Source organism: Arvicanthis niloticus, chromosome 16 (assembly GCF_011762505.2).
Source record: "Arvicanthis niloticus isolate mArvNil1 chromosome 16, mArvNil1.pat.X, whole genome shotgun sequence".
NCBI lineage: Eukaryota > Metazoa > Chordata > Mammalia > Rodentia > Muridae > Arvicanthis > Arvicanthis niloticus.
The window spans coordinates 57,315,010-57,339,563 of NC_047673.1; the positions used below are offsets into that span (position 1 = coordinate 57,315,010).

Consider the following 24,554-nt stretch of genomic DNA (forward strand, 5'->3'; position numbering starts at 1 on the left):
TCCACACATCCCTAACGTTCTGTTCCTCATCCATGGAAAAGGCTGGTCCACCTTTCCACACTGTTCAGCTTTCCTCCCCGTCAGATATGCTTAGGCTTCAGCAGTGCCCTGGGCCACCCTGGCCCTGATCTGTTAGTCATGGGGACTTCCACCTCTTTTTCCCTCCAGGTTTCTCTCCTTGACTGCCCCTGTCTCTAGTGCCTTCAGCCTGCAACATTCCAGTCTTTCTCTTCCTTGATCATGCCCTGTAACGCCACACCTGGAGTAACAAATGCTTCAGAGTTTGATAATTTACTTAATGTCAACAAAAGAGAAGGAAAAGGTGAGCCGTAGAAATGCAGGCGCCGGAACTACAGCCAACTTGGCCTGCAGGACGCAGGTTCCCAGCTGGGCCTTGCCTGCCTTAGCAGGCTCCACCTAACAAGTCTAGTGTGGAAGGGGCCGGGCTGTTGTAATTAGTAAGTCCCACAGACCCCGCTGAGGTGGCAGGGCAAGCCAATCCAGACTGCAGACAGCGCTCTAGATTAACCAAGGACTAGTGGCCTTGCTGTCTCTGGACCAAGGCAGCCAAGCCTTGCCTACTGGCCCTGGAGCGCCTCCAGCACCCGGGTGGAGCCTTGAGGGAGCGCCCAGTCAGTCACCCCAGCATGTGGGCGCGGCGGGGCGGGCCAGGGCTGCGATCTGGACGCTGAGTGCCCTTCTGGGCCCGAGTGTTTGTCCAGACAGCCCGCGCGCGCGGCTGAGTCTCTGCGCAGTTGAGTCTCTGCTTGTCCTCCCTCCTCTTCCTGGACAGTTGCTGTAGGCAATCTGGAGGTGGCAGGTGCTTGGGCCACCTTGCTCCAGGTCCTGAGCAGGTAGGTGACCGGGTCGGGTAAAACACTGGAGCAGGGAGCCAGGAGTGGGAACCAGGAGGTGGGTCTCTAGAGCGAAGGGTGAAGCACAGAGGACAGGGACAGGAAGAGACCCTGGTTCCCTCAGCCAGGCTGCTCACCTGTCCCTCCGGTACCTCCTCCACCGCGCGCAGGGCAAGCTCAGGTGCCAGAGGAACCGACCACAAGTGCTGCGGGTGTCCGATGTCCTGTGTAGGGTGTCCAGTGTCTGCAGCCGGGGCCGGGTGAGGGGCTGCCCTAAGAATAAAGGACTTGCGATCATTATACTAAGAGTCTCCAGTGGGAGGAGAATCGGAGGCGACTCGGAGTCTTTCGGGGAAGTTGTGGCGTCCGGGTAGTGTGCCTGCACACGCGGTGAGTGCTTACACTGGCCTGGGGCAGATGCAGCCGCGGAGGCCACCTGCCAAGGTCTGGGCCTCTAAGAGGGTACTGGGTCCCGGCAACAATACCCACAGATCAGCGGAGGTCCAATCACTGGGCAGTGCCATGTGGTCTCTCCTGGCCCCGAGACCTTCCAGACGGAGAGTCCTGAAACCGGTTTCAGCCCACGCACAACTCCATTAGTGAGTTCCCCGCGCAGGGACACGCTCCCGCGGGCGCCCTCAGGTGGTGCAGAGAGCAACGGCTCATAGCCTCCCGGTGGTTCTGGGTCAAGGCTCTATCTAGAATCAGTCTAGCTAGGACTTTCCTCAACAAAAGTGAACCATCCCCAGCCTCTATAAGAGGTTCATGGGCTCTAGGTGGAGGCACTCACTGTTGGTAGGTTTTCTCAATAGTGTCTCCCTTTGCTATAGTCCCAGAGAAGCAGGGATGACTGCCTCTTGCTCAGCTCCTTGACAAGCTTCTCTTGCTTGTGTAACAAAGCAATGGATTTACAACTTTTTTTAATTTAATAAATAAGTGGAAGAAATACTTAGGCGAAGATTTGGCACAAAGTGACTTTTCTAGGTGTATCTGTGAAACACTTCAATCTTGAGAGCATTTGCAAAACTTCCAGCTGCTCCCGCCACTTGCAATTTATTTTCTTTTCAAAATCGTCATGTAAATTAATAAGAAAAGATATTGAACGACTCAAAGCCTGACAACAAGCCTAGATGTTTACAGGATAAACAGAAGGTAAACTAAATTCTCTAGGGTATACATACTATATATACTGCAGTATCTTAATGACGATAGCTGTAGGTCGAGAATTAGTATTATCATTATTGTTATTATTTATTAGGCTCCATATTAATTCAAAACACAATTGTGTAGGAAAATGGGAAGTGTGAAAGTCAGAGCAGATCTACAGGTATCCTGAGAACTTAACTAAATTTTGGACTCTTTAGAAATTTTTAGAGTGAGCAACAGGTGTGGGCTTGATGCTTGCTATTTGTCTTTTTCAAGAAAAATGCCACAGGAGGAGAAAAACAAGTTAGCTGAGCTGCACTTTGTGCTGGACCTTGAGTGACTGTACTCAGTATGAGACCCAGACATCACCAGGCAGATCATCATGAGCAGTGACTGTCCTGTATGCACAGTGAAAGTAGGAAAATCCCCGGCGGGTTCACTTCCTCCTTTTCATTTCCTGTACTTCTTACAGTAACTTCAAGGTAGATTTTATCTCACAATCCAAGAGTTGCAGAGATCTCCAGATCAACTTTATGGATTAGGAGACAGGGTCCAAAGATGTGAAGTGACCTCCTAAAGTCACAACTCGCTGGAGGCCGAGCAGGGGATCTAGGCTGGTGTCCTTTGAGGTGTCCTATGAACCTGTGGCTGTGCTGTGGTCTGCTATAGGAAAGCCTTGAAGAGCTGGTTGTTCAGAGGACAGTTGTTCAGAGTGAAGCAGCAGTCCAGCGGGTGCCCACGGTCAACAGCCACTGACACCTGTTAGCTGAGTTTCTTTTGTATTCTCTGAGGCCACTGGGAGCCATGGTATTTTCTTCAAGAGTGATTAAGCTGGCCCTGGGGGTCAGAGTCTATAATCCCAGGTATGTAAGAGACGAAGGCAGACAATATGGAAAGTTGGGAGGCCTGCTTAGGCCAGGATATATTAAAAAAATGGTCTGAGCAATTTAGAATCCATCTCAAAATATAAAGTAAAAGGGGGGCTGGAGGTGTAGCCCAGTGACTGAGAATTTGCCTAGCATGTGCAAGGGCCGGGTTTTAATCCTTGGACCACAAAACAAAACATACTGACTAACCTCGATGCTTGAAGCCCATGTTACACAAGCTACCCAAAGCAAAGCAAAACAAACAAACAAAAAGAGCTTGCACACCTCTTTACTGAGGTACCAGGGAAGGGAATACTGTGGAGACAAAGTATCTGGCAAGTGGAGAAAAAGAGGAAGACAAACTCCTACCCGGCCAATGTGGGCGTCAACCCTGTGCCTAGATAGGGTATTTTCTTCTGTGGCCTCTCTAAGCTTATCTACACTTGGTTAAGGTAGGGCTTCTGCTCTTCTGAGGTATCTTCACTTTTTCAGATCTCTTTCCAAGGACATTTTCTGGTCTTTGTCCTAAAATTTTCAAAGTGGCACCACTTTTCCTGTTTCTGGACTCCGGAGCAAACTTGTAGCAGACAGTCTGTGCAGTGGGTACAGTAACTGCCATGGTCTCCAGCTCCCCAGCCATACCTGTGTAGCAGGCAGTCTGTGCAGTGGATGCAGTCAGTGCCTGCCACGCTTCCCCGCCTCCCAGCCATCACTGTCTTCCTCAGCTGTGAAATGGGACTGACTTCTTGGAGTCAGAGAGTGGATGGAGTGAGTTAACTTGTGCTGAGTCCTTCAGGTTGTGCAGGAAACAGTTAAGTGTCAGTTCTGTTATCAGAGAGCGCTCTGGGTCAGACCAGGGGAGGAATGTGCCCTTGGCTCTTTGAGGGAGTTAATTTTCAGCTCTCTCTGACCCTCCAGTACTATTCACTGGACTGAAAAGGGGGCTAGAGTAGAAACTGTAGACCCCATCAGCTGCTAACACTTTATATTTTTTATCGTGTTCTTCTATGGGCGTCCACCACTGAAGCCATGGAATGTGCCCATTGATGGGTGATTCCTGGAATTTCAGGGAGTCCTTTACTTTGTTTACTTTACTCCTTTACCTCAGGACCTTGAAGTCACATGTGCCAAAGAACCAGATTCTTCCTGTGGGAGAAGACTATCTTCTATAAACCCTTCCTTTAGAGTGGACTTGGTTTGCTGTACTCTCTGAGAATGTGTTAGAACCAAAATACCACAAGACATTGACTCTTCACTGTATAACCCTTTGAAGTCCATCCCAAGGCAATATGGAAGCTTAACTGGGGGCCATGGGAGGGGTATACCTGGCTGAGTTCCAGTCATGACATTGATTTTAATGCTATTTAACATTCCTCTTAATACCGTGTTCCATCTGAACTCCAGTAGTTAAAATGCTGCAGGAGAAAATAGGGTATAGGTAGGAACAGTACACGTAGCTGTGAGGCCCTGCGATGCAATGAAAAGTGCATCCAAATGCTACAGACGTCCTGTGGCACCTGTCTACTGAGTGCGCTTGGCTCAAAGGACTGTGTTCAAGAGGCTACTTTACAAGGAAACTGAGGGAGGAAAAGAAAAAGGATTAAGACTCACAAAGACTAGAAGAGGCAGGGAGAGTCAAGACTACTGTACTCATAATGTAGCCTAGTAACTGTTCTCAAGTTTAAGTGTGTATTGCTGTCTATGGAAAGAAAACAAGGTATTTGAGTGAGCACCGCTAGAGGCAATGTTTCTATAGGCACTATAGGCATAGAAATTGCAGTTGACCTCTTACAACGTAGATGATCCTGAAATATCATAGAAAGACTTTTGTAGTCCTATGACATTTGAAACAAATTAAATCCCTTTTTTCTCCAGAGTATATAATATAATATAATATAATATAATATAATATAATATAAATTGTAGATACAGATGCATGCACAAATATACATACATAGATATGCATGCATGCATATATAATATTTCTATTGATAAAAGTGTAAGAGTTTGGGGATGGGGAGGTAAATCTGTGGGTAAATAAAGCACGAAGGTCTGCATTGAGATCTCATTCACAGTGGTATTTAATCCCAGTGCCTCTCTGGGGAGATGAGAGATGGAGTCAGGAGACACGCCAGAGCTTTTCAGCCATCAGGCATGATTGGTCTCCACAGTGCTGAACAAGCGAAAGAGAAATCTTGTCTTAAAGAAGGTGGAGGGCCACAGCTAACACCTGAGATTGTCCTCTGTGGCATACACGTTTATACATACATGCATAAATACATATAATACATGTATATGTCATAGACAAACATAGAGTCTGAAGGTTTGATATCTAAAAGAAGTTAACCACATATAACTACATAAAATAAACTGAGACCTAAAGGAATTGCTGCTTGTAAATCCTACCTTCGTGACACTGTGCATGCCCCATTCCACAGCCTCTTTCTGAAGGAGCCTCCTGACAAACTTTTATAAATCAAAGACAGAAGCCATTGATTGACCTCTTCTCCCCCACCCTTCCTGCCACTGATATCTGGGCTGAAACTTAAATTTTACTAAATTCAGTTATCTGGAAAGGAGACACCTAAGAGCTGCTGACCTTTGAGAATGTTCGTTCGTGTTCTCTTCTGTACTTCTGCTCTCCGTGCTCTGCTGGGTTGTCTGGAATTGCCCACTGGAAAGGAGAAGGCACACAGTTGTGTGCATGCAGGGCTTAAGAGAGAGAAAAGAAAGACCACGATCTCGCTTCTATTCCTCCTTCTTTTTTGAGAATGACTCTGCTCCTCTGAAAGTGTCTCAAATGTGATATTTTCTTTTGGAAGTCACTTGAAGAAGATATTTTAATTTCCCCTTGTGACCCTTTGCTACTGTTTTTGTTGTTGATTTCTTTCAGCCATGCTGTTGGCAGCTGGGAGGCACTGGGGAAATAATGTGTTTGTTTGTTCAGTTGGGAGGAAGCCAAACAAACCTCTGTTAAATTTATATTTCCCTGAGATCAACCTGTACAAAGTTGCTGGTTTTTTCCGATAAAGTATTTATTATGGAATCGAGATTATGGAAACTTGTAGTTAAACACACCTGGGCTTTCTCCCTCTTTGAAATGAAAAACTATATTGTATTTTCTCCTGGCTTTCTTTACTATCCTGCTCCTGTCCAGAATCTACACATTTCACTGCCTGACTTGGACTGTTGTTCTTTGTAGGTTTGTCCATGTTCACTGACCAGCATTTACTATAGACACCACTCTGCTGAATTCCTGCTGCAGGAATCGTAATTGCTGGGCTGTTCAAGTCTCTGGGAAGGTGTAGCAGTGCCCAAGCTCCTGGCTGCTGGAAGCAAACCTGCCAGTCCTTTCCAAGAACTTCGGCTGCAGGTGGAGAAGGTCCTGTGAGCAGCAAAGATGCTGAGGCAGATACTGAAGGATATGTTCATAGACCCTGACCTGCTGGCAGAGCTCAGCGAAGAGCAGAAACAGATCTTGTTCTACAAGATGAGAGAGGAACAGATCCGACGATGGAAAGAAAGAGAAGCGGCCATGGAAAAAAAGGAGTCCTTGCCAGTGAAATCCAGGCCAAAGAAAGGTAAACCTAGCTTCTGCGATGTGAATGTGATAGTGGCGGAATGCCTTGCTCTAAGCGCTCACAGAAGTCAAGCTGGCCAGGTATGGACTGTGATTTTGTGGCTAGGTCCTAAGAGTTACTCGGCTTCTTACAGTCAGGCTTTTCAACTGGAAGTCTGCATCTGCTCACACACACTCACCAAGCAGTGCAGTATATGTGTTTAAGCAAGTGTTTTGTTTAAAATCAGATTACTCTTACGGTATGGTGAAGTCAGTGCTAAGGCATGGGGGTGTGACTCGGTAGTAGACCACATGCCTCACATACAGGAGCTTCTCATTTCCATCCCAGCACCTCCAAACCCCAAAAAGCCACCCCAGAGTTTGACTTGAGGGCCATTAAAGAAAGCCTTTATCCCCCTCATTGGATTAACATCCAATACGAACTTCTTGGACAGCAATTGCGATTATGCATTGTCAGCTTCAGGGACTTTTCAAAGTTATCATTTTAAAGGAATGCCCATTAAAATATAAGGAACTTGCTTAGAGAGAAAATCACAGTAGTGCTTGAGTATATTTAGTGTGGAATGATTCTCAGATGTATGTCTTTGAGGCTGAATGAGTCTTTGGGAGGTTGAAAGATTTCTTTTGCAACGATTGGAGGGGGAAGCCTTTGCTCATTAAGACCTAAATGCACATATATACAAACATGGGAAGTACACGTTAACCTTCCATCCCCCAACACAGGCTCTGTCATGGATCAGTACCCTAACTAAACCCACATGTACACATACATATGTGTATACACACACACACACACACACACGTGTACACACACAAATGCACTCACATACACAAACATATTCTCACACACACTCGTACACACATGTGTACACACAAGTGTATACATACACAAGTGTACACACACACAGTTTTCAAGGTCACTTGCTAAGATATTTACACTCAATTTCTTTTCATATTTTTTCATTAAAGCAGGAAAAGTAAAAATTTATAAAACCACTCAGGATTTAATAAGTTGAGAAAATAGATTCCACTGGCATGCTTGGCCTCTATACAGATTCAAAATGGAAATCAGTTTAGTGGTCTCATATTGTAGCTAAAATTGGTTTTTAATGAGGTCTGTATACTGACAAGAAAAACGAATATAAGTATTTTGCTTATTATTGTCTTATACAACATATACAATTTAAGGGCTGGGATATAGGTCAGGATGCGGATGCTTGCATGAACATGCAGGAAGCATTGGTGTCAATCCAAAGTACCACACTACCACCACAACAAATCCCAAACCAAAAACTCCTGAATATAATACAAAAAAAGAAAAAAGAAAAAACCCCAAAAACCAAACTGAAAACAAAACCCAGAGCACAGTAATAGGTGATTGCTATTTTAGATACTGTGTGAAACACACACCTTGTGTTCATCCTCTGAAAATGTGTGCAATGTTGGTATTAACTATTCAATTTTATAAGCAAAACAAAAAACCAAACTAAAACAAAAAATCTTAAGCACTTTTATATATGGAAAACTCTACCTTGTATATATGCTCAGATCTGTCAGATTTCAAATCGTAGTATCCAGATTACAGCTTTCCTTCACAAAAGTAATGGATGAAACAGTTGGGACTGGTTCGCCTGTTCATCTCCTGGCACCCCCAGGCAGCGTATCAAACAGCTGGGTGGCTCTCGGGCACCATGCTCATTGAAAACCTGATATGTTGGTATACAGGGGTGACTCTGGGGAGTGCTGAGGACAGAGCTTTGCTTGCCCCAGATCTTTTTGCTAAACTGTGGGCTTCTCAAAGTTGCTGAGGTGCTTTCCTTGTGATTAACTGTTTCTCTGTACAGTTTTGAACACACCTTTCCAAAAATCTGCATTATCTTCTTAGTTAATTGGTTGTAGAAGTATGTAAATAGGCTGACATAAAGCAGTGACAGTTCCGTCCGTGTTGAATATCAGCTGTTTGTTATTACCCTCTTAAATTCTTTAGCACTTGGAAAAAGGCGACAGACATTAAACCAACTCCTCTCTTAACCAGAGAGCAGGAAAACAAAATGTCTACTTCTCCTAGAAAACAAGTCCTTCTAGTACTTAATCTTGTCCAGTCTTTGGATCTGAAGCCACAGGCAGTCCACAGTGGCATTAGGGTGCATAGTGGCTGCCCAAGGGCACGAAGTCCACTAAAGGGCTAAAGCCCTCGTGTTGTAGTCTGTTTTAATTAGGATTTTACTGCTATAAACAGACACCATGACCAAGGCAACTCTTTAAAGAGCAACATTTACTTGGGGCTGTCTTACAGGTTCAGAGGTTTAGTCCATTATCATCATGGTGTGAGCATGGAAGCTTCCAGGCAGCCCTGGTGCAGGAGGAGCTGAGAAGTCTACATCTTCATCTTCAGGCTGCTAGAAGAATGACTTCCCAGTCAGCTAGGATGAGGGTCTTAAAGCCCATGCCCACAGTGACACACCTACTCTAACAAGGCCACACTTACTCCAACAAGGCCACACCCATTCCAACAAGGCCACACCTCCTAACCATGCCATTTCCTGGGCCAAGCGTATTCAAACCATCACAGCCTCCTACATATGTCTTTACCTTTCTGGCATATGTGTCTTCCTCTCCTAGCCCTGCCTCTGGTTTGTCCTGGCCTACATGCTTCTGCTCACAGGTCTGAGCTCGGCTGCGGCTTTGGTTGTACATCAGTCTTCTGGCCACATCCATTGTCTATCACATTACAGGTTTCTTTCTCTGTAAAAACAAACCACAGTTGTAAGTGTTCAGCAAACAGCACTAAAACGGTTGTGCGTTTTGTATCTCAAGGGCTCTCCTACCTTTCTAGAATCCTGAGGTTAACACAGGCATGGATGAGAAAATAATCAGCAGTGGGGGGTTAACAAACTATACTTTCTGAATTCTCATGAGACATGGAGAGAATGTGTTTGCTCAGTCATAGCTGGAGGGTTGAGTACTGAAGCAAAGAGCCATGCATGGCTATACCACTACTCGGAATTGAGGTCGGACCAATGTGTAATGAAGGTCTTGGTGGTATAGACGTGGGTAATCAAAGCGTCTTGGGAGCCTGAGAAGAGTAAGGCTCCCTAGACTACAGATTCAGTTCAATTATGATAAATTTATGAGACCCCGACTGAAATAAAAAGTAAAATGTGGGCTGGGAGATGGCTTAGTGGTTACGACGCTTTCTACACAAGTGTGAAGACGAGTGCAGATCTCTAGAGTCTGTGTAAATTCTGGGTGGTCTTGTCAGCCCATCTGAGATTTTAAGCCTTGAAAGGCAAAGCCAGGAGATCCCCTGAAGAAGCTAGACTAACTCTATTGATAAGCTCTGGGTTTCACTGAGTCCCTGTCTCATTGAATAGGGTGGAAGAGCCATTCATGATGACTGTTCACCTCCACCTTGGGTTTCCATATGGACATGCCTATGCATGTTCAAGACAACCTACATATATGTACACACTTGCAAATATGCATACATAACTACACCATGTATGCTTGCATGCATGCATGCACGCACGCGCACACACACACACACACACACACTTGAAAATGGAAAACCATTTTAAAGTACAAGAAGTTGGGAGTGGAAATATAGTCAAAGCACTCACCTAGCAGGAGAGGACCTTGGGTTCTATTTTCAGTGCTTAGCAGGAAGAGGTTATAAACTACCAGATTTCAAAGACTCGTGTAGTAGAGAAAAAAATAAAAGTAAATGTGGATATTCGATACTGGCTGTCTTGAGGTGCATGCATCACCATTTGAGTTAACTTCACCAGTTTCTTTAGGAGTTAGAATGTGGCTATTAACAAAGCCACCATGATGAATGTGGCTCCCTTTTCCCATTGGACAGTACTGCTCTCTGCTCTAGACTAGGAACCCCAGCCAGCGTGTTTCATGCTGGCTATGTTTCATTTAGGTTCTAAGCTGATTACTTCAGTATATTATCTCACTGAACAATAACAACCAAGCCTGCACCATAAAGTACTGTTGACGTTTTATGGATGAAGAAAGTGATGGTCAGAGTCATTAATGAACTTGCCTTGGGCAGATACCTGGTAAATGACAGTTTGAATAGACCCTGCTTTTGATTCTCCCCAATCTGGTACTAGGAACAAATGTGGTATGTGGCAAGCTTAACTGGGGCCTATGAGCGGTTACTAAAGGCACCTTGCGTGTATCTAAAAATGTTAATTTGGCACTTTTCCTGTGTGCTTTGTCACGTTGATACAACCAGAAGACATGGTGGTTGCATAGCAGTGGTTCTCCTGCACTTGTTTCATTGACTCTTAATGAAGCAGAAGATGGAGCCTAAAGCCCAGGATCTGGTGGCTGGGAAAGGTGTGTCCTCATCTGCCCTTGAGATATCTGTGGCCATCTAAATGAGAATAGCTCTATTAGGCTCATGCATTTGAATGCTTAGTCACCAGGGAACAGACGCCTTTGAAAGGATTCCTATGCTCAGTATAGAGCCTGACTTATGAAGCTGTGTCACATAAGACCTATGGTCCCTCTTCACTCTTTTAGCGCTCTCTCTCTCTCTCTCTCTCTCTCTCTCTCTCTCTCTCTCTCTGGAGGAAATGTATGACTAGAGATGGACTTTAAAGTTTCAAAAGCCCATGCCAGGCCAGCATTGCCTCCTCCCCCTCTGCCTGAGGTGCAGCTCCAGCACCATGCATGCCACCATGCTCCCCACCATGATGAAAATGGACTAACCCTCTGAACTGTAAGCAAGCCCACAGTAAATGATGTTTTTTTTCTAAAGACTTGCCTTGGTCATAGTGTCTCTTCACAGCAATAGAACAGTGACTAAGGCAATGCACTTGGATTCAACTCCCTTTGCTGGACTCTTATTGTTACCAAAGGCACATTCCTTAAGCCAGTCTTCTGTTTCCAGGATGCAATGATTCCACAGAGAAGAGCTGGAATGCAGTGGGTTCCCTGGAAATGTTTGCTGGACAAATAGCTGAGTCCTTTTCTCTTTAGACGCCATCGTCTCAAACCCATATTGTGAAGAGACTTTTCACCAAAGCTTCGGTCTGATTGTCATTAGCTCATGAGAATTTCTGTTCAGGTGCCCAGGGAGCCCTGCAAGCTTGCCATAAAGAAAATTCTTCTCAACTTTTCCCATGGTCACTGGCCAACCCCTGATCCTGCCTGTCACTCTGTCGAGATGGGAGCTCTGTTCTCTTTCTAGTCACTGAAGCCAAGTGGTTGAGAGTCATTATGGCTCCTCTCTGACCCTTGCCTATCTCCAGTAACTAAATCTTACAGATTCTACCTCATCTTTTCTGTTCTAAGGAGATTACCCACCCTCCCAGGGCACTGGCTTGTTAGAATGTGGCAGGGCAGGCCCAAGCTTTGCATTGAAACCATTTCACTTAATTCTTGTGGGAGCTCAGTGAGGTCAATGTTGCTCCATTATTCTTGCAAATAAAGAAACAAATGGAAAGATGCAGTTTGTACGAATCGGAATAGGAAGCAACATTTGAGTTCGAGTCCAGTTAAACCCTCAGTCTTTTTGAGCAGGTTGATCTGACGCTCTCGCCTTAATTTCTTGTCTGCGTGGCTTTGGGGCTACCTGGTACTGCCTGTCTTTTAGGTAATTGCTGAATTCTCATCCCTCCCACTGTCCTTACATCACACATTCTCCTTCTTGATTCATTTCTTCTGTTTACTCTTTTGATAGAAAGTCCCAAGTATCTGTCCACCACTAACCTCCTGGCACTGTGGTATCAGACATGTTACCCAACTTTTTCTCTGTTCTTTGGTCTCTAAAATATGCACATACTTTTATTAAATTAAATAATGACTTTGGGGTTACTACCTCCAGGACATTTAGCAGAACTAGAAATTGTTGACAAAAAGAAGAAGAAAACGAGTGATTTGAGGAAGACTTGATAGAAATCAGTCATGGCCTTCGTTAAAATGAACACAAACAAGATCTGGCCAGTTCATACACCCATCTTACCCCGTGAGATGAGAAAGAACACTATATTGACCTTAATGTAGGTAAACCATCTTACCCAGCATCCCATTGGCTCAGCCCTCTTTTCCCTCTCATTGTTTCAATTTGGACCTTACATTAGAAACAGTCTTCAAACGCGTGCTTTGTAGTCACACAGATCAGTCTAGAATTCCCCTCTCAATGTACAGTGGCTGTATCATCTTGAAGTTCCTTCTTGGAGCTGCAACAGCCTCATCAAATATGGTTAGGAATGGTCCAGGGAAGTCATAAAGATGACAATGGTGTAGATATCCACCAGTCAGAAGGGATATTGGCCATAGCAGGAGGACTCAGGACACTGGAATCAGATGTTTATCTTTGGTTTCTGCTTGAAGATTAGAGGTTTTAGAAGAGAAGCCAGGGTGGTGATGGGTACATGGGCCTGGGGGCAGAATGTAGAAGAATCTCTGGGTTGTTGACTAACTTACTTCTGCCAGTCACATAGACCAGTATTGAATTCATTCAATGTACAGTAGTTTACCATCTTGGGGGAATACTTTCACTGGAACTCCAATGGGTTCACAGTAAATTAGGGTTAGGAATAGCCTAGGGTTTTATGTTATGATTAGTATGTTGTAAGGATCTACCAAGGACCCAGGAAGGGGTTGCTGTAATGTATCTCTGACTTGTATTTCTTCTGCGTGAATCACATAAGAAGCACCAAACACAAGAGTGTTATATTGTAATCAAGGATATAAGACTGGAATAGTTCAGCCATTTCCATGACAAAGAGATGTGCTACCCCATTTTTATTTGACATTTTATAGCACTGACTCATTAAGGAGTTTTCACATGGCTCTGAATAAGGAAAATCTTTTAGTTCAGAGAAAACACTTCTCTGAAGAACCTGGTGAGACTACAGGTGTTGGCTTAGCAGTTCTTTTTTTTTTTTTTTTTTTTTTTTAAGTTTCTTTTACCTTTTCTGCACCCTGCTTCTATGAGGGTGCCCCCCCCACCTCACACCCCCGACTCCCGCCTCACTGCCCTAACAGTCCACTATGTTGGGATATCGAGTCTCCACAGGACCAAGGGCCTCCCCTGCCATTGATGCCAAATACGGCCATCCTCTGCTACATAAGCAGCTGGAGCCATGGGTCCCTTCATGCGTACTCTTTGGTTGGGGGTTTAGCAGTTTTTATGGTGTAGTCTCCATCGAGGATGAACTTATTTTTCTAGAAAAAAATGGTTTTAAAAGAGTTTTTGGAAGAGCCCCTGAGATACCAATCATAAGGAGCCCTGTGGTTGTATAGTCACAGGTAAAGGCCTGGGTGAGCAAAAGACATTGTAATTATGTGGCAGCGTTAAACAAAGATCCCCTCCTCCACGTGTTCAGATTTAAGAGTACATATAATTTCAAGGTGAGATAGACAGAAAATCCAGAAGGACTGGGTAGGGTTAGGCTGTGAGAGATATTATGCACATCTCACTCAGAATTCTGAAGTCTATACCTTTTCTTGAAGGCGGTATATGAGGGGCTATGTGGCTCTGTGCACCCCTGTTCTCTGCTTCTCTCTTTTCTCTCTCTCCACCTCATTTCCTTTCATTACGAAGTCCTGCGTATTCCAGGATGAACTCCAGGTCCCTAAGCAGACAAGGATGTCATTGAACTTCCAATCTTCCCGCCTTCACCTCCCAAGTGCTGGGAGTACAGGCATGGTTGTGCCTGAACTTGAACTCAGGGTCTCAGGCCTGATAGGAGAGCACTCCACCAGCTGAGCTACATCCCCAGCCAATGGTTTCTTTTTACCTCTGTGGCTTTTCTATCCATCCTTGTTTGATCCTCCTTGGCATCCTTACCTTCTCAGCTGCCAAGAGCCAAGGCATAAGCCCTGCCCTGTTATTAATTTAAGGAGATCTCTCATGCATCTTTGCTTGTACTTTGTTCTCTTCATCCCTTAGGCCTTTAGAGCAGTGCTGGAGTGCAGCTATTCTGGAAAGACTTGCTGAACAATCAGCCGAATCCTGTTCTCTGACAGACTCCTCTAGGACACACAGCTGCTGCCTAAGCCACTGCTCGTCCTTCTGAGTCACCTGTCTTCCTTCTGTATCCTGACATTCCTGGTTCCTCAACATCACTTATCACCACTCTTCTCCATCCTCTTCTCTGCATGGCTTTGTACTTCCCACTCGTCTCCTGCCTTACTAAGTTAGCTGGTTTCTCTGAATTCTCTTCTTTCGTATTATTTATGTACACTTTGGATTTCTTTCCTTTGCTGATGAATGAAGCCCATGTTTCTCCAAGGTTTTCTCCCAGGCTTCCTTCTCTTTGTGAGTCCAGCTATACCAGGGATTTCAATGAGAGTATGTGTAAGGCAATTTCAGAGTTTATCTGGCCAGTGTCAACCTGTGTTTGCTTTCTGTACGTACTCACGGGCTCCTGGAGATGTGGAGGCAGAATGCAGTCACTCACAAGCAAAAGCCCTCTGCTAAGAGCCCAGTTGACTGTGGGACAGTCTCTAAGAGCCTCTGGTTAAGTCCAACATTTTGAACCTAATCCTTTCACTGCTTGCCAGTGTTTCTCCATAGCCACCTTACTTCCATAACTCAACGTTTCTGTTTTCTGATTTCTTGTTCTCTGTTTGTCTCTCCTCTACTTTTAGTCCCCGTACATGCTCTACTGACCACCGACTGTCCTAGGTTTTGTATGTCTCACCCCTGGACAAGACCTTTTTTCTCAGTCATTGCTGATACCTGCCCGCCTGCTGTTTTGGGGGCCATTCATGTGGTGTGACAGCTGAACAAGGACTCTCTGGGTTCTGAGGCTTTGCCTCCCCGTGCATCCTACCATTTTCTACCCTAGGCGTCATCCTCCTATTGTCAAAAATATTGGCAGAGATTACTTACATGAAGGTTGATAAATAAGCACAATAAAAATATTACAGTTGGCCCTGGAAATGTGCAATAGAAGCAGTTTCATGAGTTTATATTTATTCTAGCTTTCCAGAATTAAACATCTGTCATATCCAGAGACTGTAAACCCTGAAAGGGCTGGCACAGGGCCTCTCCCCAGGAGAGCACACAGGGTTCCATCTCCTCTGCTACCTGGTTTTTACCCATGTCTCTCCTTGTGAAAACAGGATTGGGGAAGTTCCTTCTGACTGATACTTTTGAAAGTCCTTTGATGAAGACTATACAAATTTGTCCCTCCCCTCTCCTCAGTAGCTCTGTTTAGAGATGGTGAGACAGATTCATTTCTCTGGAGAAGAGCAGAAAACAGAGATCAAGTTGGGCAGCCTGCTTCTGTAATTCAACCAGAGGCAGCACTCTGAAATAGGCCAATTGTATGTGAACACTTGAACTGAGAAGCTTCCTGTGCTTAGCATTAGGAGACTGGAAGCAATCCCAGTGTGGATTTCTAAGGAATACAGCACCGATCAGCATATGCTATGCCCCCTTCACACACTCAGCATCGTTGGCTGGTTTAAGGTTATTGGCTAGACCTAACTGTGGACCACAATGATCTGAGCAGATCCCAGTCTGTCCCTTTAGTTTAGGGACTGTATTTCTTGGTCTCTTCTAATCACACTCCACATTTCCCTGGTCTTGGGGACCAAGCGCCTATCTGGCTACATTGCTGGAGCTAGAAACTAGATGTAATACAACCCTGGAGAGCAATTGTAAACAAGGGTTATTTAAGTAGCTTCACCAAGTGTCATACTACCCAGGCAGTATTATCTTCTCACATGCTGGTGTGAATCTCCAAGTGGCTCCATAAGTAAATAATAGGCTGGCTGATGACAGCAGTTAACCTCTGTTGAACTCCTAGTATGTGGCAGGTCCTAGGGCATCCTTACCATGACTGTTCTTCACAGCCATCATTGTAGTGGATGTTTTTATTCCCATTTTGCAGATAAGGGAATAGAGTCTTAAAATTCTTAATTTTTCCAAGTCACTTAGCAGATAGGTAGCAAGGCTAAGATTTGAATGAAACCAGTCTAACTCTAAAATGCATGCTTTTCAGGCCTGTGCTTGAGCAACCAAGTAATCTGGGGTTATGAGGAAAATCTTTAGGCTTAAGAGGTTGTGGTACCTGATGCTCACTCTCTTATCCTAAAGGACAATGAACACCATGAATGCTTCCATTTTTTCTCAGCATCTGGCAGGCGTAAACAGCAGGCCCATTATATTTGTAAAGAAACCTTCACAGCCACGAGTTTTACTGTTCACTCCTGAGCAGGTCGGAAGTGTTTTGTGTGTTCCCCACCGAGGACGGCAAATACTGAAGTGATTGGGTCAGATAATATTCCATCAATAATTTGACCAACCCAAATTTTGTTTTGTTTGCAGAGAATGGCAAGTCTGTCCATTGGAAGCTGGGCGCTGACAAGCAGGTGTGGGTTTGGGTAATGGGCGAGCACCATCTGGACAAACCCTATGATGTGCTGTGTGATGAGATCCTTGCTGAGAGGGAGCACCTGAGAGCGGTGAAGGACTCAGAGCTCAGGTAGGAGACCCGCACTCCAGCCAGAGACTGGCTGCCTTGTGTGTTAGTCAGTCTTTTGCGTTGCTGTGACAGAATATTTAATGGAAGCCACTCAAGGAAGGACTGGTTTCTTTGTCTGGAAACAAAAAAGAATGTGGTCGCTCATGGCTGGGAAGCTATGGTGGCCCTCCTGTGAGGCATCTGGTCACATTGCACCTACAGTCAGACACAGGGTGAACAGAAATTCAGGCCAGTGTTAAACCTCAAGGAGTGTGTCCCTAGCCACTCACTTCCTTCAGTGAGACTCTATGTCCTAAAGGCACTACAACCTTCCCATGAGCTAGAGACCAAGTATTCAGACTGATGAGTTTTGGGGGGTGAGGGTGTATGTCACAATCAACCGCAAAGACTCTGTAAAAATGCCACTTGCTCACAGCTTCTGGTAGAAGAGCAGAAGAATCACTTTAGATCTTTCTAGAAAGTTCTTTTAAAATTTCAGTATTTCCCTCTAATCCTGCAATGCTGCCAAACAACTGCTTCGTGGCTCTGACAGATATTCCAGTGTGGATTTGCAAGAGCTTGCTGGTTTCCCATCTTTTGTAAGGGTCTGTAAATTGCTAAAGGAAGACCCCAGACTCAGATAGTATGAAAAAACAAAGAGTGTTTATTCTGCAGAAACAACCAGCATGCAGAGGTCTAACATTGTCTTTGAAATGGCGACCCCAGACAAAGGCACACAGACCTTCTTATGGGAAACCAGGGAACTGGGGAACTCTTTAGAAGGATTAGGTAATCTAAAATTTCATTGGTGGGTGCTAGGTCTACATTCCTATGTCATGACCATTTAAGCATAGGATGAGATAGGGCTGCCCAGCACAGATGACCCATTCTGAAATAAGATATTTGCCCATGTTTGTGGTTATCCCCAGGCTGTTCTTTGGGAGGGAACCCCCTCTTGATCCTGTCCTGGATGTTTTGGTCTGCTCCTGGAGCTGATACCTATGGCTTTCTTTTCAAAGAAGTCCTGGTTCTTCAGTGTAGACAACGGGTTTATGTTGTCCCTTCACTTCCACCTCTGTTTTATTAGCATCCTCCTGGAGCAGCACAGGATACAGCCAAGTGTCAGGTGTGTCTGTGAGAACAGAACCAGCTGCCCAAGTCTCAGGACCTCAGAGAAGATTGCTTCGATGTGGTCTTTGACTAGGCAGGCTCTGCGGGTGCTTGTTCTATGCCAGGTACCAGGAATGCAAAGAGAGTTGGGAGACTTCCAGCCTAGGAAGGAAATGAGGCAAGACACACAGCCAGCTGCCAGCAATGTAGGCTGTGCTGGGAGGACTCAGTTACGGTGTAAACAGACTCTCCCCTGTTCCAGATAGAAGGGCAGCATTCTGATGCACAGAAGAGGTGGGATTCCAGTTGAGCCTCGAGGGATGAGTTGGGTATCTAGATCTAGAAGGCTAGGGGAGAAGATTCAAGTAAAGGGCATGACCAGGATTCGTTAGCTTGGTCTTAAACAGCTCTGTGGGGAGTGTCAAACCTTTCTGAGTGCTTGAGGTGTACTTGGTGAACCCTGGGAGTTGGGGGGGGGGGGTGTCACATGATCTCAGGTCTTTTAAAAGCTAGGTGTAGGAGTCTGAACCTCTTCTGGGGCCGTGAGATTTTCATGGGAAATTGACATAACCAATTGGATACATAGGTGACTTGGAACACTCAGACAGGTGATGGTCACCTCTTCTGGGTATCCTTCTTGAGTTCTGGGCAGCAGCCCTACTCTGAGCTGATGCACTGAAACTGAGGAAGATATATCACCCTAGCTTTAGAATCCAAAGGCTGATAGTGTCTTACTCAAATAATCACAATGTTAAAACTATAAAAGAGCATACAGTGATGCAGGGGATGTTCTTTGAATGGTCATAGGAGGGCAGCATGTACTGGCAGCCTGACTGAGTCAGGAGCTGGGCAGTCCTGGGTTCAAATCCTGACAATACCATTATGTGGTCTTGGATAAATTGTAGTATTTTTTTTTTGAGCCTTTTCTTGTAAAGCAAGGATAACAATGCTTTCCTTAGAGGGTTGTTGGGAGGATTTAGTTAATGTTTTTAAAGTTCTAGTCAAAGATCTACCAGATAATAAGCAAACGGCTGCTGGTTTTTACATGGTTTGATTGTAGACATCTGCTTTGAAAAGCCTGTCCCAGTTGAACAATGTCTTTGATCATTTCTCCTTTGTTTCTCTGCAGGAAAGCTCAGTCTCTAGAACTTACCAATAACTTAAAAATAAGGTCACAGAACTGCGATCTGCAAGCACTGAAGAAGACAGAGCCCCAGAATGTTACCAGGAAAGCAGCTGCAGAAGAGGCATCAGGTCAAGGACCCAGAGCAATACCAACCAAGAAGGACGACAAAGCCCAAGTGAGTCTTACATACCCAGCAATGTGCAGAATCCCATAGGCAGGGAGGGGAAGGCAAGCAGTGCTTACACAATGGGGCCGTGCATCGGCAGCTCAAGTACCTCCAACCCTTAAGGTCCTGCAATTCATCTTATACTGGGGGGAGGGGGAGGGACATTTTATTTTCTTACCTTGTACTTCATAAGTAAGGTTAAGTATCATCTTTCCCCCATAGGTTGGTACTAAAAAGAAATCCTGTTAACATTTGACATTTTAATATGTTTTCAGGTTCTTTTCCTATTTCTATAACAGCAGATTATAAGCATTTTTTTTTTTCAGAAAAAGTCACCTAGTAAATAAGGTAGGTTTTGTGAGCCAAATTATCTTTGTCATAACTTCACACAAATGCCCAAGTGTGGCTCCAGTAAAACTTTATTCACAGGTAAATGGAGGGCAGGACTCAGCCCATTCCCGAGTTAGATTATATTCTGTTGAGTCTTTCTTTTTTCTAATGTATGGGCACTAATCATTGTATCCTTTTGGCTTCATGGGTTCTGCACATAATATAGGAAAAGGTACTTTCTCCACAGAACAGAATTTTATGCTAAGAACTGGTGTGAATTCTTTTATGTCCCGGGTGCTTTAGAAAGCTCAAATATAATTTGCTTCTTGGATTATAGTTTGGAAGAACAATAAGCTGAATTATGAAGTACCATATTCTGCCAGAAATTTAATTACACTGAATTAGCAGAGGGTTTGTTGCTGTTTGACTTACATTCCAGTCCACATGGTTGTATGTGATTGGGACTGCTGCCTTAAGTTTGCTTTGAGGCTGGCCCATGGGGATCCCAGTATCTCCGTCCTGCCTACTTTCTGAGCCTGATAATATACTAATATTAATGTGACTCAAGGGTTATTATGTGGCAAAGTTGTAGAATGTCTCCTTTAATAATCATAATACTATGAATTAGCTACTGGCTATCTTTGTCCATTTTCTTATTTTTATGTACCACTGTGTGCATGTGAGTACAGGTATGTGTGCATGGGTGTGATGTGAGTACAGGTGTGTGTGCATGGGTGTGATGTGAGTACAGGTGTGTGTGCATGGGTGTGATGTGAGTACAGGTGTGTGTGTATGGGTGTGATAGAGTACAGGTGTGTGTGCATGGGTGTGATGTGAGTACAGGTGTGTGTGTGCATGGGTATGATGTGAGTACAGGTATGTGTGCACGGGTGTGATGTGAGTACAGGTGTGTGTGCACGGGTGTGATGTGAGTACAGGTGTGTGCATGGATGTGATTGAGTACAGGTATATGTGCATGGGTGTGATGTGAGTACAGGTGTGTGTGTATGGGTGTGATTGAGTACAGGTGTGTGTGCATGGGTGTGATGTGAGTACAGGTGTGTGTGCATGGGTATGATGTGAGTACAGGTATGTGTGCACAGGTGTGATGTGAGTATAGGTGTGTGTGCATGGGTGTGATGTGAGTACAGGTGTGTGTGCATGGATGTGATTGAGTACAGGTATATGTGCATGGGTGTGATGTGAGTACAGGTGTGTGTGTATGGGTGTTATTGAGTTTAGGTATGTGTGCATGGGTGTGGAGGCCAGAAGACAGTCTAGGGTGTCAGTGTGAAGAAAGCCATCTACTTCATGTAAGATACAGTCTCTCACTGGCTTGAAGTTCACCAGTCAGACTCCCAGGCCTTCATAATCCCTAAGTCACTCCTTAAATATCCATTCTTTTTTTGAGATTATTTATTTGTTTCTATTAGATGTGTATGAGAATTTGTATATCTGTATGTACATGCTTCATGTGTATGTATTGTCTGAGGAGGCCTGAAGAGGGTATCTGATCCCTTGGAACTGGAGTGACACACAGTTGTGATCTGCCATGCAGGTGCCTGGGCCAAACCCAGGTCCTCTGGAAGAACAGCTCAATGCTCTTAACTGCTGAGCTGTTTCTCCAACCCCTTGATGGTTGATTCTTACTAGTGACTGTGTCCTTATTTTGATGACAGTGAAGAAACTCTACAAATATAAGACTTGTAGTCTTTAGTCCAAAGTCCTAAGATTTGATTTGGATCCTAGCATGAGCCCTGAGGAGTCCACATCTTCTCAGTGAGGCTGCCAAGCTGTCTCGTAGTTAGCTTGTCCTCAACATACTTTACACTAAACTCCCTCCAGTCTACTCTGTTTATAAGGTCCATAAAATGAAGAACAATAGCAACAACAAACACCTCAAGGGACACAGGGTCTGCATGCTCATCTCTTTGCCTGAATGACACTGTCAGAGTAAGTTTTTTTCAGTACTATGATTAGTCTTGTTCAAATAAGCATAGAGTGATACCCATTCCTTTGACGTCTGCTAAAGTTTCAAATGGAAAGACATAAAGTAGGAGAGAAAGAAACATCTAGGTTCAAAACCTACAGATGTTGGTGAAAATTACACATGTTCACACACACACACACACACACACACACACACACACACACACACACACACACACACACCTTTTTATCTTTTCCCACTTTGGTGGTAGGGAGTCCTGCCAAATTTGCTGTGATGTTTGCTGAAACTCCCTCTGACAGTGAATGCCAAGGGCAAACGGCAGATTCCTGTCTATGTGTAGAATCTACTTAATGGCATATTTATATTTTGCTTATAACCCTGACTATGTTACTACAGTGTTAGCTACTGAGGCTGCCATGATTTGGTATGGTGGCAGAGGCTAATAAGGAGACAATAAATACAAATGTCTTGGGCCCATCCCTAATATCTGCCAGACGTCTGGTTGATTCCCTCTCATCCTCTTTCCCAGTAATAGTTTTAATTTATGGAAAGCAAGGATGATATCCCAAGGCTGATTTAACCACTAATTTCTTTAAAAACTAATGAATCAAGATACCAAAGTTGGAGTCAGAGCAACCATTGCCGTAGGGAACGTTGCTGATGGGGAGGTGGGAAGAGACTTTACCGAATGTTTAACTTTGAATGGTAATAAGTGTTTCAAGAGAAACGAGGGGATTCCCTGCATCCCTATTACGTTAGGACTTGGGCCTGGGCTTCCTGGGTGGCCTTATGAGGCCTCACGTGTAAGATGGTGACCAAAGACTCTAGCAACCATGGTTTGGCCTAGCCAAGGGCAGCATGGGAAAAAGCTTTGGGGGAATCAAAAAGGAGGGAAAGTGTTACTGTGGTGTTACTATGGAAGTGGGCAAGGATGAATAGAAAGGCGGAGGAACTCTATTTTACTCTATTTTTCAGACATAATGGGGAATCGTCAGTGAGTTCTGAACAGCTTTGTATTTTAAAAAGAATTGGTCAGTCTTGCATTAGTGTGAGTGCAGAGACAGTTAGCACAGCCAGGCCTCCAAACTTCATGTCCAGGGAGTGGGAGCCATCGGCATCACCAGGAGATTCAGGAAGAGGAGCTGTGGTTTGGAGACAGAGATTTCCCATCCTGCCCACAGTGACATCTCTTACATAAACACACCAGTTTGCCTTGGAGCTTTTGCTCCTGCTCCCATCTCACTTCCCATTCATTTCAGAACTTCTGAAATACAAATGAGGCGAGTACAAGAATTTCTCTTACAAAAAAAAAAGAGCTGATGGTCAGAAAGACGGCAAACTATGCCTGCAACTACAATCAGAATCACCTTATTTTGTGTGTGTCTACTTCAGCCCCAACTCTTGTGATAACTTTGGCATATTTAGAATGTTCTTTTTTTACATATGACAAAAATATTTGTCACCATTCCCCAGACCTTTTCCTTCAGATGAGAACTCCGGTGTGAAACTGAGGCAAGAGTGAAGACAGTCATGTGATGTTTCTAAAGTGAGATCAGTTTCCCAACAAAGATTTTCAGGTTGTAGCTACACTTTATTCTAATCTTGGTACCAAAGGATATTCTATCGTCTCACCAAGCCAAAAATCTATTATGAAGAAAAAATATTTCCAAATACAGTGTGTGTGTTGTATGTTCATAATGTATGCACATGTGTTGTATGTTAATGATCTGTGCACATGTGTGTTGTATGTTCATGATCTCTGTGTGTGTGTGTGTGTGTATGCACGTGTGTACAGATGTATGTGCCCTTCATCAAACACTGAGACCGGAACAGGATGTCTGGTGTCCTGCTCAATCATTCTCTATCCTATTCCTTTGAAACCTACTCACACAGGTGTTGTCTATGGCCAGGCTCTAACATTACGTTTTGCTTCTCACTCCGTGTGTGCTTTGTGTGGCTTATTAGAGATACCTGGTTGTCCTCGTTGGAGATATGATGTTAAGGACACGTGGTACAGTTTGCTCCTTGAACTGTCTGGGAAATATAAACTTTGGGGGCCCTAGGTTTTACAACTATAAAAGGGGAGAGTAATAGAATATGTGTGTTTGAAAGCAGAAGGAAGAAGGGGTCGGCAAGAGGTGACAGAGGGGGCAGAAGAGAGTAGTAAACTGGAGAATAAAAGGTTAAATAGGATATGAAAATGTGACAGCAAACCCATTTCTTTATATGCTTGTTGAAAGATTTAATTCAAATGCCTACCCTGTTTATCTCATGGGCTTCAGGTACAAACCATGTAAGGTCATGTATTTAGAAACACATTGAAAACTGCAACTCCCAGTGACTAAGAGGGGTTATTTCCGTGGAAACACCGGAAGCCTGCTTAGATTCCATGCTTCACTGCCTTGCACTGTTGAGCTGTTTGCTTGGCTCACCCCTTCCCTGAACATTCTTCCGTGGTTCAGCACATGGAATGGTGGGCATTAGCGGTTCTCCGTGGGAGTGAAAAAAAAATCTTCCTCCTTCTGGAGTTTTAATTTTGTGAGGGGAGAAGGGAAGCAACCAGAAGCTAGAAGGCAAGGTTTCATCAAGTTTCAGAAGGGGAGTGGTGCATTGGTTTAGGTTTGTGTAGGAAGGGGAGTGGCCATGCTAGAAAGGCAGTTGAGTGAGGAGAGGTCTGGGTAGCAGATTCTGAATGATGTGAAGCACAGAACATGTGTGTGAGGAGGACCCAGGGAGGAGATTAGTTAGGACTGGATCAAGCTTGTACTGATACCAAGAGGGGTTGGTTTTTGTTACTGCAAGAACAAATAGCAATACACTTAGTGCACTAAAATAGTACCCGTTAAAATAGGTTGCAGGCCTAGTGTGGTGTGTTTAGGGTCTTGCAAGGCTGAAATCATGCCACATGGGCTGCTGTTTGGTCATTCTCAAGAACAGTCTACACTTGTTAGGACTGTTGGCCAGATGAGCCATCTGAAAGTCTTGT

General features: G+C 44.5%; 1 protein-coding gene across 4 annotated transcripts in view; it reads left to right on the forward strand.

The window, feature by feature from the left end:
- Positions 1–351: 351 nt before the first annotated feature.
- Positions 352–24,554, forward strand: part of Sh2d4a (SH2 domain containing 4A) — a 68,360-nt gene continuing 44,157 nt past the window's right edge. Inside the window, exons 1-4 of one of the 4 annotated variants that reach the window (XM_034520404.2) lie at positions 352–854; positions 6,069–6,447; positions 16,750–16,906; positions 19,125–19,296. In XM_034520404.2, coding sequence (XP_034376295.1) covers positions 6,267–6,447; positions 16,750–16,906; positions 19,125–19,296 — 510 coding nt within the window. In that variant the 5' untranslated portion in view covers positions 352–854; positions 6,069–6,266. Of the gene's footprint in view, positions 855–1,125; positions 1,245–6,068; positions 6,448–16,749; positions 16,907–19,124; positions 19,297–24,554 lie in introns of those variants that run through there. The other 3 variants (XM_034520405.2, XM_076914247.1, XM_076914246.1) reach the window with 3 other exon arrangements.